General features: G+C 44.0%; 1 protein-coding gene across 2 annotated transcripts; it reads left to right on the top strand.

The window, feature by feature from the left end:
- The first annotated feature begins 1,735 nt into the window (after nucleotides 1-1,735).
- LOC307104736 (HLA class II histocompatibility antigen, DR alpha chain) lies at nucleotides 1,736-6,577 on the top strand. 2 transcript variants are annotated; one of them, XM_079779822.1, is made up of 5 exons: nucleotides 1,736-1,868; nucleotides 4,077-4,322; nucleotides 4,778-5,050; nucleotides 5,322-5,486; nucleotides 6,276-6,577. In XM_079779822.1, exons 1-4 carry the CDS (start codon nucleotides 1,787-1,789, stop codon nucleotides 5,474-5,476), a joined length of 756 nt encoding a protein of 251 aa, XP_079635948.1. In that variant the 5' UTR covers nucleotides 1,736-1,786; the 3' UTR covers nucleotides 5,477-5,486; nucleotides 6,276-6,577. The 2 variants fall into 2 exon arrangements, with proteins under 2 accessions (XP_079635948.1, XP_079635947.1); XM_079779821.1 differs by having other exon boundaries at nucleotides 4,769-5,050.
- Nucleotides 6,578-15,376: the final 8,799 nt, after the last annotated feature.

Raw genomic sequence — 15,376 nt, 5'->3', positions numbered from 1 at the left:
ATCACAGTTGGTCTTCCCTCCAAAAGAGAAGATGGCAAAGCCTGAATCGAAGGATCAGCTCTCAGCAGACGGACACTGTACAGCTCTCCTCGGGCCCATTCCCCTGCCTCCAGGAAGTGTAGTCCTTATCAGTTACAGGACAGAGCTGTGCTGTGGGTCTCCTCCAAGTGACCTAAGTCAGCGTCAGAGCACGTCCAAAGCCCTTGGATGTGATCAGACCATCCGTGTGTATGGGGTGGGTGCCCCCATGATTTGTGAGGCAGCTGCAGGGCAGGGTAAGGCCTCAGCACAGCAAAGGGAAAGTCCACCCTGAGCATATGTATCATAACTGATATTAAACAGGGAGCTCACCATCTGATGGGCTGCCTCATCTACAGGTCTCTCTTCATTGAAGTTCTCTGGATTCCAGCCCTTTCTATGTGTGGTTTCATTTTCTTTTGTATTGCACTATGTTTTTAAAAAACATGGTCAGCATGTCTTGACTTCTAGTATTCTCAATAGTAAATATCAAAATTAAGTCTTTGGATCAGAACTTTCATAACTTTATGACATGAGGGAGTAATGGCAAAGCCCTCCTGCAGCTCATCCCCCTCACTCCCAGTAAAATTAGCTCTGACCAATCTACTTCAGCCTACTCACCAACCCAAGTCCTCAAGTGAGGTGTGTCCACCACAGTCTACTCCATCTCTGGCCAAATGTAAGATGGTAAGGATTAGTAAAACGTAGCCCTTAATAGTTCACTGTTTTCAGCAACCACTACCCACTCCATTTTGAGGAGTGTTGAAACTCAGTTTCTCTTTCAGAGTTCCCTAAGGATAGTACAGTGCCAGGTATCCTAACTCTTGAGGAGCTGGCCATCTTGGAGTCTAGGACACTGAAGGAGAAGCCTGAAGCAGTAAGAAGCTCCTTAAGCCCTAGCCAGTTTGGCTCAGTGGACAGAGTGTTGACCTGCAGATCAAAAGGCCCCGGGTTCAATTCTGGTCAAGGGCACACACCTTGGTTGCAGGCTCCTTCCTGGACCAGGCCCTGGTCGGGGCTTGTGCAGGAGACAACCAGTCAATGTGTTTCTCTCACATTGATGTTTCTCTCTGTCTTTCCCTCTCTCTTCCACTCTCTCTAAAAATCAATGGAAAAATATCTTCCAGTAATGATTAACAAACAAACAAGAAGAAGAAGGAGGAGGAGGAGGAGGAGGAGGAGAAGGAGGAAGAGGAGGAGGAGGAGGAGGAGGAGGAGGAGGAGGAGGAGGAGGAGAAAGAGCTCCTTAAGTAAAGCTGTCCTCCAATATTGCAAGATTTGGGGATTCTTCTTAGCCTGATAATTTACCTTCTTTTAGATGATTTGTTGTCTCTTAAAATACTAAGAAACTAGTAAGCTCCCCAGCTGTCACAGCACAGATGCGTGATCTGCCACTAACTCTCACTTTAGGTTTTTTATTGATTATATTCTCACTATGTGCTTGAGGTATATCCCTTCCTAGAACTTGGATTGGGATGGAAAAGTGTGAGTGATTGCCTAATCTCAAAAACTTATTTTTTGTTGTTTTGTGTTCATTTGTTTAAGAGCTTTACCTTTTATCTATCTCCTTTCCCAGACCCTTTACAAAAGTCCTTTCCTTAGCAACAGATGAGTCATCTTAAAACACTGTGCTGATTGGCTGCAGCTCAACTGATTTAAATTTTAATCAATCCGACACTATTTCACAGGATTTCCCCTGTTTTACTCCTATCTGTCCAGCTCCACTCTTGAGCTCTGCTGACCCCCATCAAAGCACCCAAGAAGAAAAATGGCCATAATTGGAGACCCAGTGTTAGGATTTTTCATCACTGTTGTCCTGGTGTGCCTTCAGGAATCATGGGCTATCAAAGGTAAGTGCTGAGAGAATCATAACTGGGGAGAACAAGCTCTGAGAGCACTGTGAATTGTGGAAGGACGCTATTTGGAGGGAAAGAAACGATTTATAGGTATTCTGTGGGTCTAAATCTGAAGTGTAGTACGTTGAAGGTGGAAGAGTTCTCTTCTCACCACAATTTGAAGTAAGTCAAATTGAGCTTAGAAGAGCAAAACTGAGTTGTATATTTCATTGAGGTAAGGCAAACTTGAGGAAGAAATCTTGTCTGGGAGGCATTAGCAAGCTGCCTCTCTAGGCTTTAATTTATCTTTCTAGAAAATTAGTAAAATTGAAAACCTCACACAATACTGTGAGGATTAAATGAGAAAATCTGAGCGGTTCCTAGCTGGACACCTGGTAGTTGTTTTTTTTTTTTTTTGCCATGTGAATCCTGTCAGAATATTTTGAGCAATGACATTTTGTGGAAGATCACTAGAAAGGAAAGTCACCAAAAGGTAACAGTCTTCCCAAGGGAGGGGGAGGACGGGTGTGACACCATGAGCTGCATTCAATTTACTGCCCCTGGGACAGTGACAGGCCCTCCTTATTGGATCGTACAATGATCTTTGATCACTGCTACTTAGCGATTATCCAAGGAGAGTAGAAAAATGAGTAAGGAGGTGAAGAGCTGATGTTCTCTGCTGTCTCCTGAGCAGACAGTGTGCTATAGTGAAGATATATTGAGAAGAAATACCTTTCACCCAGGCGACCACTGCAGAGGGTGGCAGGCACACTGGAAAAAAGGAATATACCAGCTCCAATATCCGTGATTGCAACTGTAGGTTTCTATTGCCCAGAAAGAGCCATACATGGGGATACATATCTGGAAAGAGAGAGGCTCTTCCCTTGGGTTGGGAAGGGGCAACTAGAATGTGTGTGTGTGTGTGTGTGTGTGTGTGTGTGTGTGTGTGTGTGTACATACCTAGCTGCAAGTGCTAAATAAATCCCTGGCTTTACCTATATACAGTCAGACTTTAAAATCCCCCTCTCCTCTACACACACCATGGAGGCTGCAAACTTTCTAATTTTAACTTTCTTATTTCAAATTGATTATGCCCTTGGTATAAATTAGGCTCAGTATCAACCATATGAATAGACCCCATAATGACAGTCTCAATATAAGGATCTTTGAGACATAAGGGTTCATTGCCAAGGTTAATCCAAATGTAATTCTTCCCTCAGAGTAGCCATGGTGTGGGTGTAGATCCAGGAAAGTGGGTGCTCTACAAGGTCTCAATCTTAATTTCCCAGGTACCTCAGGCCCCAGTGTTCTTTTCCATGGGTCTAGTCCCTACATACAAACCAGTTTCTAACCCTAAAGTGCTTGTTATAGGCCTGATGATATACTAAGAAATCACACTGAGTGGCCAGATTATTATGATCTCTGAACGCATAATAATCTGGCCACTCAGTGTATATCCTATATAATAAAAAGCTAATACGCAAATTGTCCCCTTGACCAGGAGTTCGACCAGCAGGCAGGCTAACCAACCACCGCCTCCCCCTGGCCAGGCTGGCTGGACCCCACCCATGCACGAAGTCATGCACCGGGCCTCTAATATATATATATATATATATATATATATATATATATATATATATATATATATACACACACACACACACACACACACACACTGGCCAGATTATTATACGTTCAGAGTTCATAATAATCTGGCCACTCAGTGTACTTAACTTGTCTTATTTAAATTAAAAACAAACCCATGGAAGAAACAAAACCATAAAAGAAAATAATTTAAAAATTTACATATAAGGAGGTGAAATAATCTGCTCAAAATCACTAGGTAAGTAAGTAGCTGAATAAGAATTCAAACTTTAATTTGATTTCAGAGTTCAGAACCCAACCTTTTAGGAGCTGCTGCTGGATTTCTAAAGTGGGATCATTCTTCAGCTAGTGACCTGGAGGCAAACCACAGCTTCACAAGACTCAGGCTTTTCAGACAATTTCCTTCAGTCCACCCTCTCTAACATGCCCCTCATTTCTCCCTCCAGTCTTTGTTCAACACTAAGATGCTTCACCCAGCCTCATCTTCCCACTCATCCTACTCTCCGACACTCCTTCACTCCTCTTGGCCTACCACCCACTGCCCATGTGTGTCTCACACCTGGGTTCCTCATCTCTCTTGGCTTGTTCCAACCCTAACTCCCTTTTCCACCTTTTCAGAGGATCATGTGATCATCCAGGCCGAGTTCTTCATGGAACCTGACTTAACAGGCGAGTTCATGTTTGACTTTGATGGTGATGAGATCTTCCACGTGGATATGCAAAAGAAGGAGACGGTCTGGCGGCTTGAAGAATTTGGCAAGTTTGCCAGTTTTGAGGCTCAGGGTGCATTGGCCAATATCGCTGTGGACAAAGCCAACCTGGAAACTATGATGAAGCGCTCCAATTACACCCCGAACACCAACGGTACTTCTCCCTGCTGCACTCCTAGGTGTGGGGATCGTAGCTTTAAAATAGATGCTTCAGCTCTTTTTTTGTATTTTTTTGTGAATGACTTCCCCTTCTAGGGGCCTAACATTGCCATATCAAGCCCTACATTCTCATGCTACATGCCCAACAATTTCATGGGGCTTTTCATTTCCTGATGATCTCACATCTTGTCTCTGCCATCCACTGTCATTTAAAAAGTTATTGCCCTGAATCTATGCTTGGGGAGCCAGGAATGAAGTCCTTGGATACCTTATACCTCAATAGTGGTTACAGTTTATGGGTGAACTTGTCAGAGATAGGTATCTGAGTCTGTGGCATAGATTCTGAGGGCACAATATGAACTTTTTTTCAGTTTTAGAGAGAGAGAGAGGAAGGGGCCAAGCCTAAGCAAGGAAGGCTAATTTCTGTCACGTGTCCCCCAGTACCTCCAGAGATGACTGTGTTCCCGAACAAAGCTGTGGAACTGGGAGAGCCCAACATCCTCATCTGTTTCATTGACAAGTTCTCCCCACCTGTGCTCAACGTCACGTGGCTTCAAAATGGGAAACCTGTCACAACCGGAGTGTCAGAGACAGTCTTCCTGCCCAGGCAGGACCACCTTTTCCGCAAGTTCTACTATCTCCCCTTCCTGCCCTCAAATGAGGACGTCTATGACTGCAAGGTGGAGCACTGGGGTTTGGAGGAGCCTCTTATCAAGCACTGGGGTATGGACCATCCTTCAACCTCCTTTCTTTTTTGTGTTTCCTTCTGTGATGCATGTGCCTGGTCCTTTGGGACCAGAGTCACCGCACTATTTCATAACAACGGCTGTAATTCCTGGTCTTGTCTTCTCCCATTATCCAGCGTTCCTCATTCTCTAACTTGTAATTGCCTTAATGCATCATTGTATCTTCCTTTTCTTTGGTTGATTAATAACTATTGTTTTGACGTAGTACCACATTCATTACCTCTGTACTTCGTTTTGTATTTCCCCAGAGTTTGAAGCACAGACCCCCCTCCCAGAGACAACAGAGAATGTGGTGTGTGGCCTGGGCCTGGTTGTGGGTCTGGTGGGCATCATTGTGGGGACTGTCCTCATCATCAAGGGTGTGCGCAAGGGCCATGCTGCTGAACGCCGAGGGCCGCTGTGAGGTGCTGCAGGTGGGTGTGGTGTGTTCAGAGGAAGATGTGTGGGGTTATCAAGAAAAGGAAACAGAGTGGGGAAAAGGACATGTGATGCCTTTAAGGGAAAAGGATGGGGAAAGTCATAGCTCTTGACTTACCTTTGCTAGGACAGAATCGGACATAGGCATTGTCTAATATCCCCAAGCTTCAAGGTTGGCCATTTGGATATTTATAACATCATCTGCAGGCCATACAAAATTACCAACTTAAAAATCAGCCTGCTATATTTGGTCAAACATTTAATTAACTCACCCCTAATGCCTTGGCAGGGCCAGACCAAATGATTTTGTGCACCTTGTATAGCCCACGGGCCAGATGGTCCCTACCCCTGACCTAGACATTCAGTCTTGGGAATTATCTCCAGACCTAAGACTACTGTTTAACGTTAGAATACAAGGCCCAGTGGTGCAGGAAGGTTAGCTTCAAGATTTGGGCACTTCCTGGCTTGCATTTTGTGTGGCAGGCCATCAGGAAAAAAGCATTTCCACAGCTCTTTTGGGGTCAGTGTGGGCTTACTGTATGAATGCTAATGTCTGTGTTTGCTCCTCCAATCTGAAAAGTGGCATCAGGGTTCTAAGAGAAGGTAAAGCATGGTTTGCTCATTCATGCAGTTCATGTTGGAAAAGTTGTATTTACTAGAGGTCAGATGAATATTAAGAGACTTTTTCATAGTCAAAGGATTAAGGGAGAAGGGGAAAGAATCTGAAGGTAAGTGCTCAAATATTCATCTTAAACTCTTTAAAAACTATGTGTGTCCTCCTACAGGGAATGAACTTTCTTCGAGAGAAGATCAATGAAGAGATTTCTGCTTTAATATCTTTACACACCTGGCACTTCTCCAGATGTCCACCTCAGTGGGGACAACCATTCTTCAGCACCTCCAGCCCCTAAGTCAGTCTACGAGGGGTGATGCCATCTCAGTCTCTCCATATTCCAGGAACTAGTTGGGCTGCCCTGTCATTGCCCCTTTCTATTTCTGTTTTCCCTCCATTTCCCATTATAGTTTTTACTATCAGCATGCGATGCCCCTGCAATAGGCCATAAGATCATTTCTTTGCTATAAAAACATCTCCTGTATATGTCTTGCTTGGGATTTCAAATTGTAATTGTGGTTTTTCTAAATACAATAAACTATTGGCTGAGTGTAGGTGGAGTTTTTGGCATCTGAGTCAGTTCTTCACAGGGGCTGGGGAATATATGTGCTCCCTTCATCCTCTGTAATTAATTCCCAGGTTCGTTAGGGTGTGGTCTCATTCAGAGGTTCTGTAAGCAATCCAGTTGCTGGGGTCCAGTCCTCACCTGGAAAACTCTAGAGGAAGGTTTGTTGGGAGATCTCTACCGAGCAACCAGTTCAGAATTTGGTTTTGGTTCTTGAGCTTCCAAGTCAATGAAACATCTGGATCTTCAGTAGAGTGGGTCTCAATGCCTAGGGTTTGGCCTCTGATAATAGAGGTGAGGAAGTGTGAGGAGAAGATGGAGTGGAGTAGAGAGATAATCCTCTCACTTAGCAACATGTGTTTAAGGTTTCTCCATGTTTTTTCATAGCTTATTTCTTTTTATCACTACACTAGAGGCCCAGTGCATGAAATTCGTGCACGGAGGGTGTGTCCCTCAGCCCAGCCTGCACCTTCTCCAATCTGGGACCCCTTGAGGGATGTCCGACTGCCTGTTTAGGCCTGATCATGGTAGGATTGGACCTAAACGGGCAGTCGGACATCCCTCTCACAATCCAGGACTGCTGGCTCCCAACTGCTCACCTGCCTGCCTTCCTGATTGCCCCTAACTGCTTCTGCCTGCCAGCCTGATCACCCCCTAACCACTCCCCTGCCAGCCCAATTGATGCCTAACTATTCCCCTGCCAGTCTGTTTGCCCCTAACTGCCCTACCCTGCAGGCCTGGTCCCCCTCAATTGCTCTCCCCTGCAGGCCTGGGTTCCCCCCCAAATGCCCTTCTCTGTAGGCACAGTTGCCCCCAACTTCCCTCCTCTGCTTGCCTGGTCACCCCTAACTGCCCTCCCTTGCAGGACTGGTCCCTCCCAACTGCCCTCCCCTGCTGACCTGATTGCCCACAACTGCCCTCCCTTGTAGACCTGCTCACTCCCAACTGCCCTCCATCTATCTTATGGTGGCCATCTTGTGTGTTGGAGTGATGGTCAATTTGCATATTACTCTTTTATTAGATCGGATAATACTTAATTGTGTGAATGTACCACAGTTTATTTATCCATTTATCTATTGAATGACATTTTTGTTACTTCAAGTCTTGGTCATTGTAAATGAAGCTGCTGTAAACATTTATGGGCCGGGTTTTGTGGGGACAAAGTTTTCAACTCATTTGAGTGAATCCCTGAGACTGTGACACTGGATCAATGGTAAGGGTCTGTTCAGCTTCGTCAGAAGCCACCAGTGTCTTGCAGAGTGACTGTACCACTTTGCATTCCCAGCACAAATGAATGAGTCCCTTTAGCTAAGATTTGGTATTTTGAGTGTTCTGAATTTTAGCTAGAAAGCTAATTTTTAAAAACTTTTTATTTGAACTAATGATAGATTCACAGGAAGTTGAAAAGACAGTACATAGAGATGCTGTGTACCCTTTCACTATTTCCCCAAATGGTTATATTTTAAGAAACTATAGCACAGTATCAAAACCAGGAAACTGATATTGGAACATTGTGTGCCTACAGTTCTATTGCTTTGTTTTATCACATTTTGGATTTGTGTAACCACCAACACAATAAAGCACAGAACCGTTCCGTTACTACAGAGCTCTCCCTCACCACTTCCCTCCAGACACCGTCCCCTAACATCTGACTTCCGCTGATCTGTTCTCCAGATAATTTTGTGAGTTTGAGAGCGTCAAGTAAATGCAATCAGACAGTATGTGACGTTCTGAGTCTGGCTTATCTCACTCTGCATAACACCCTCCAGAGCGACCCAAGTTTGCGTGTATGGACAGCTGGTTCCCTTTTACTGCTGAGTAGTGTCCCACAGGATGGCTGCACCACAGCGTGTCTGTCCACCCACTGACCGGCGCCGCTGCTGTTTCTTGTCTGGGGCTGTTGTAAATAAAGCTTCTGTGACCATTCATGTAACGTTACTGTGTGAACGTGAGTTTCCATGTCTCTGGCATTAATGTAATGAAGTGTAATGACTGGGTGGTGTGGGAAGTGTATGTTTCGTGTTTAAGAAACTGACAAACTTTTTCCAGAGGGTTGCACTGCTCTATGTTCCCACCCTTAGTCATGAGGATTTCGTTTCTCACCAGCATTATGCAGTGTCAGCACTATATGTTTTGGCTGTTTTCACAGGTGCATCATCATCATGTCCTCATTCTGCATTTCTCTCAAGGCCACTGCTGTTAACCTCGTTCCGTGTGTGCTCATCCGCCGCCTGGGTATCCTGTGCTGGGATGCCTCTTCGTGTCTTACACCCATTTTGACCTTGGGTGTTTTTAGTGTGCAGTTAGGAGAGGCCTTTATTTATTCTAGATGCACGCCCTTTGTAATATTTGGGGAGTGCAAATATTTTTCTCTGCCTGTAGGTTATCTTTTCATCCTCTTAACAGAATTTTTACAGAACATTTTTAATTTTGATAAAGCCCCATTTATTGATGTTTTCCTTTTATGGATTATGCTTTCGTGTCACGTCTAAAAAGTCCTTACCAATCCCTAGGTCCCAAAGGTTTCCTATGTTTTCTTCTAAAATTTTTATACTTTACATTTACATTTTTGACCTAGCCCTGGTCGAGGGGCTCATTGGTTGTGATACCGCTGTAATTAGCTAATTATTAAAGGAGGAAAGGAGCAAAGGAAAGGCCAGACATTACAGGCATGTTCCCTGCAAGACTTTGGTGGGAGAGGATGATGAAGGGAAGATAGGCGCATGCCCAGGAAAGATGGGATGACATTGGGAAGGTGCTGGTTTGCTGTCAATCACACCTGGGGACAGAGATGGCTGGCCAGATGGGCGTGGCCACTGCAAGCTTGCGGAAATTTGGGATATTTAAACACCTGAACAGAGGAGTTCACTCTCTTGTGCTTTCAGGACCCTTGGGACTCTTGTTGCTTGGGGCATGGTCTCCTGATTCTCCCATGTGGCCACAGCCATGTGGACCCCACACACAATGGACTAATGGGCTGCAGCTGGCCTGATGCTGTACTGGACCCAGCTCCAACAAGGAAAGGAAACTCTGGACACTGGCTTTGCTTCTAGCTTGACGGAAAGCCCAGTACTTCTTCTATGACAGGACAAAGGGAAATGAGACTTTGGAAACCCAGGGATATAATTCCATGGAAATAAAGCTTTCTACCATATCTCATGCTCCCATGGGGGCCTCCGAAAATGTTATTCCAGCAGTACCCCAAGAACCCCACGTCCATCGATAACAGTTGGTGCATCATCCCACACACCAAAAAGGTTTTGGGTTCAATCCCCATTTGGGTTAGGGAGGTTGTTTGGGAGGCAACCGATTGATGTTTCTCTCTTCACATCGATGTTTCTCTCTGTCTCTCCCTTCCGTTCTCTAAAATCAATACATATCCTTAGGTGAGGGTAAAAAAATATATTTTTGATCCAGTTTGAGTGAATTTTTTTAAATGTGTGAGAATTTATCTCATTTCTTTTTCTTTCTTTTCTTCTTCTTCTTCTTCTTTTTTTTTTTTTTTTTAGTTTAAAGTGAAAGAGAATTTATCAGTGAAGTGAAGGAATGGGACAGAAAGAAGGGTACTCCATAGGGAGAGCAGCCTCCTTCCCTGCCGGACTCTCCCCCGCCCCCCATGGATATTCACTTCCTCCAGCTCCATTGTTTGAAAAGCCCACCCATCCTCCATTCAATTGCTTTGCACCTTTGTCAAAAATGACTTGGCGTTCCCTAGCCAGTAGTCCAGTGGTTAGAGCATCAACCCATGGACTGAAGGGTCTGAGTTTTGATTCCAGTCAGGAGCACTTACCTCAGTTGCAGGCTCAATTCCCAGTCCCCATGAGATGTGTGTGGGAGGCAACCAATCGATGTGTCTCTCTCACATTAGCATCCTGTCTCTCTCTCTGTGTCTCTCCCCCTCTCTTCCACTCTCTCTAAAAAATCAATGGGAAAAAATATTGTTGGGTGGGGGTTAACAAAAAAAAGATGACTCAGCATGGGTCTATTTCTGGAGTCTCTATTCTGTTCCATCAGTCTTTGTCCATTCCTCCACAATACCCATCAGTCTTTTTTTAAAAAAATATATTTTATTGATTTTTTACAGAGAGGAAGAGAGAGGGATAGAGAGTTAGAAACATTGATCAGCTGCCTCCTGCACGCACCCTACTGGGGATGTGCCCGCAACCAAGGTACATGCCCTTGACCTGGGACCCTTGAGTCCGCAGGCCGACGCTCTATCCACTGAGCCAAACCGGTTTCGGCAATACCCATCAGTCTTGATTAGTGTAGCTATACAAAGGTCTTAAATTTGGTTAGAGAGTGATCTCTCAACTTTATTTTTCTTTATCAAATTTGTTTTATTTATTCTGACTCCTTTGCTTTTTCATATAAATTTTAGAGTAACTTTGTGTACAGTAACTTTGTCTATTAAAATTATTGCTGGGATTTGGATTAAAATTGCATTAAAGTAGGGTAAGTGACATCAGGAGATAAGTGACATCTTTACTATTTTCCAGCTGATGAATATGGTATCTCCATTTATTTAGATTTTGGATTACTTTCATCAGCATTTCGGGATGCAAGTCCTATACGTGTTCTCATAGAATTATATTCGCATTTCCTTTTTATTTTTAGTGATTATAAATGGTATTGTAGTTTTAATTTTTGTTATGTCTTCATTGCGTATGCAGAAACACAAATAGAATTTGTTCGTGGATCTTGGTTTCTGCAACCTTGATAAACTCCCTTATTAGCTTAAGTTTAAAAGATGAACAAGATTTCTATACTGAAAACTAGATGACAGCACTGGGAGAAGTTAATGCACCTACAAAAATGAAACAATTTGGAGAGTATAAGAGTAAATATTTTAAATATGTCAGTTCTCTCCAAATTGATCTATATTCAGTAAAAATATCATGGCAATAATTTTTGTTTGCTTGTTTTATTTCTTCTGGTTTGTTTGGGGTTTTAGTGTGTGTTTTTTTTGGGGGGGGCTTTCAAGCTAAATTTAAAATTCATAGTCATATGTAAATATTGAAGTCCTAAATTAGCTAAGAAAATTTTGAAAAATAAGAACAAAACTGGAAGAAATTTAGTATAAGGTAGCAAAATGTTAATTAACATTATTGGTATTGGTCATATTAGTTAGCATCTTGTGGTATACTAGTTAACATAGTGTGGAGTTGGCTCAAAGTAGACAAGCTAGACAACAGAACAAAATTCCGGAAACAGATCCCTTCCAAACACAGTGCTGTGGGTGAGGGTGGCACTGCGATGCAATGGGAGGAATGTGGTCCTTGCAGCCAATGTTGCTAAGTCACTGGAATGTCCTCTTGAGAAAATGTACTGTGCTATCACCTAAAAAACATTAATAAAACCCAATTCCAGATGGGGTGAAAAGATCTAGTAAATTCAACACTGAAGCAAACAGGGCCTTGAATTCCCATTGAGGGATGTTTTTATTAATAGTTACAATTTCTTTATCAGATGTAAGACTATAAGATTGTCTATTTTTGAGTCAGTTTTGGTAAATTGTGTGAGACAGATTAAAGAGGGGTGTAAATTATTTGCCGTTCTTCTCATGGAAAGGTAGATTGTATCCTCCCCTGCACACCCATTCAATCTGACCACTAGAGGTGGTGGAAGTGATGCCACACAGGTCTGAGGCTGGGTCTAAAGGAGTCTTGCAGCCTGGCCGGTGTTGCTCAATGGTTGAGCATCAATCTATGAACCAGGAGGTCGTGGTTTGATTCCCAGTTAGGGCACAAGGAATCTTGAAGATTTACTTTTCTCTCTTGAAAGTCTCCAGCCATAGCTAATATAAATTTAATATTGTAATATTCCCTTCACTGCTGATGGAACCACAGAGGCCACGTTAGAGCACTGACCTGCATACAGAGGGAGAGAATCTCTCAGTGTCCTGAGTGAGTGCCCAGCCCCAGCTACCAGGTGACTCTAACCACATGATGGACACCAAGTGAGAACCACCCACTGAATTCAATCAACTCCCAGAACTGTGAAACACCATTAAATGGCTGAAGATGAAAATAAATTTTTAAAAATCATTATATTTTAAGCCACCAATTTTGTAGGTAACTTATTACACAGGAATAGATAATGAAATAGTGTTTTTCAACTAAAAATATCAAATCTATTTATGCAAAATCTTTACAATATTATTTTAGTGTCTTTTAATGTCTGTAGAATCTGTAGGAATGTCATCTTTTTCACTCCAGATGTTAATAATCTGTGATTTGAATTTTTTTTTTCTTATCAATCTTGTAGGTGGTTTTTCAAAAAAAGGAATAAGAAAGGCAAAAAACCTTCTGGCCCCGTTGATTTTTATTATTATACATCTACATTCAACTGTATTAATTTCCTCTCTTACCTTTATTACTTCCTTTCTTCTATTTTTTGTTAATTCACTTTTCATAGATTTTTAATTTAAAAGTTTAGATGTATGGTTTTTATATATTTCTCCATTTATGTTATAAGCATTTAAATCTATAAATTTCTAATAACAAACTCCTTTGATTAAATATCTCAAATTTTGAAAATCTGTTGGAATATTTCCTTATTCTAAAATATTTACTTTCTTTTCTGCCGAGACCGGTTTGGCTCAGTGCATAGAGCATCGGCCTGTGGACTCAAGGGTCCCGGGTTCGATTCTGGTCAAGGGCATGTACCTTGGTTGCAGGCACATCCCCAGTAGGGGGTGTGCAAGAGGCAGCCGATCGATGTTTCTCTCTCATCGATGTTTCTGGCTCTCTATCCCTCTCTCTTCCTCTCTATAAAAAATCAATAAAATATATTTAAAATATTTACTTTCTTATCTGATTGCTCTTTGATAAACCATGGATTATTTAGAAGCATATTATTTCACTTATAAAAAGTTGACTGTCTCAATCTTATTGATTTGTAATTTAATATGATTGTTGTCAAATAATGCATTTTGTATGATTTGTATGAAATTTATTGAGACTTGTTTTACGACCATAATATATGATCTATTTCTTGGATATTCTTTGTGAAATTTAGAGACATATTTGTCCTGTAGTTATTGGGTGTAGTCAATGTACATGTCAATTTTAAATGTTAATTAGGTCAAGATGATTGAAAGTATTGTTTGTATCTTTGACTTCCTTAATGATGCTTGTTTGCATAAAACTAGAGAGAGCTTTTCTGTCTTCTATCTACCTCCCAAGTTCTCACATTACCAGGGACTCAGCAAAAGTTCTGGGAGGAAAATTAGCTGGCAGGGAAAGTTGCATATATTATACTAGAGGCCGGGTGCACGGATTCGTGCACCGGTGGGGTCCCTTGGCCTGACCTGCACCCTTTAGCAATCCGGGACCCCTCAGGGGATGCTGGTGCCAGTTTCAGCCCAATCCCCGTAGACCAGACAGAGGAACCCTGCCAGTGCACAACTGCACCGGGCCTCTAGTCTACATAATAAAAGGCTAATATGCAAATGACTGAATGGTGGAATGACTGGTCACTATGATGCACGCTGACCACTGGGGGCAGACACTCAATGCAGGAGCTGCACCCTGGTGGTCAGTGTGTTCCCACAGGTGGAGAACCGCTCAGCCAGAAGCTGGGCTCATGGCTGCCGAGCACAGCGGCAGTGGTGGGAGCCTCTCCCCCCTCCATGGCAATGCTAAGGATGTCTGCCTGATGGCTTAGGCCCACTGAGCCACCAATCGGACCTCCCCTCAGGGCTCTTGGACTGCAGGAGGGAGCAGGCCAGGCTGAGGGACCCCTCCCCCAAGTGCACGAATTTCGTGCACCAGGCCTCTAGTATGCATATAAGATCTTTGATTAATCTCTTCCCACCCTTTCCACTGCCCACTTCCCTCTGGAATTTATCAGTCTGTTCCATGTTTCCATGCCTATGTGTTGAGCATCTGTCCCCTGGTGGTCAGTGTGTGTCATTGCTACCAGTCGAAAGGTCGAAGGGTTGAACAGTTGGACGGTCACTTAGGCTTTTATATATATACTAGTAGCCCGTTTGCATGAAGATTCGTGCAATAGACCTTCATTCACCTGGCTGCCTGCACCAGTTTTCTGCCGGCACCGGGGACCCAGGCCTTGGCTGTGGCCACCGCCTTCTGCCTTCTTTCAGGGTCGGGGCTTGGCCCCGGGCAGCGGCCTTGGGCTCAGCTGCACCCCAGCCTCCCTGTTACGGATTGCAGGAGCCGACCCCTGGTGGTTGCCTGCAATCCGTGCAGGCTCCCTGCTGGTGCCCAAGGCCGGGAAAGCCTCGGCCGCACCCCAGCGTCCCTGCGACAGTTTCCTGGTGGGCATGGGTGGTGGGCGTGGCTGGTGGGTGTAGCGAAGGTATGGTCAATTTGCATATTACTCTATTATTAGGTAGGACTAGAGGCCCAGTACACGAAATTCATGCACAGGGGCGGGGGGGGGGGTGTCCCTCAGCCCAGCCTGCACCCTCTCCAATCTGGGACCCCTCGAGGGATGTTCGACTGCCCTCTCACAATCCATGACTGCTGGCTCCCAACTGCTTGCCTGCCTGCTTTCCTGATTGCCCCTAACTGTTTCTGACTGCCAGCCTGATCAACCCCTAACCACTCCACTGCCAGCCTGATTGATGCCTAACTGCTTCCCTACCAGCCTGTGTGCCCCTAACTGCCCTCCCCTGCTGGCCTGATCCCCCGCAACTGCTCTCCCCTGCAGGCCTGGGTTCTCCCCAACTGCTCTTCCCTGCAGGC

This window comes from Cnephaeus nilssonii (assembly GCF_951640355.1).
Source record: "Cnephaeus nilssonii genome assembly, chromosome: 9".
NCBI classification, from domain to species: Eukaryota; Metazoa; Chordata; class Mammalia; order Chiroptera; family Vespertilionidae; genus Cnephaeus; species Cnephaeus nilssonii.
The sequence above is the reverse complement of the archived record's forward strand: the minus strand, read 5'-3'. Positions and strand labels throughout refer to the sequence as shown.

Coding starts and splice junctions, on each gene's coding strand:
- LOC307104736 (XM_079779821.1), top strand. CDS start 1,787: ATGGCCATAATTGGAGACCCAGTGTTAGGATTTTTCATCACTGTTGTC. Junction 1,869..4,076: donor GGAATCATGGGCTATCAAAG/GTAAGTGCTGAG, acceptor CCACCTTTTCAG/AGGATCATGTGATCATCCAG. Junction 5,051..5,321: donor GCCTCTTATCAAGCACTGGG/GTATGGACCATC, acceptor GTATTTCCCCAG/AGTTTGAAGCACAGACCCCC.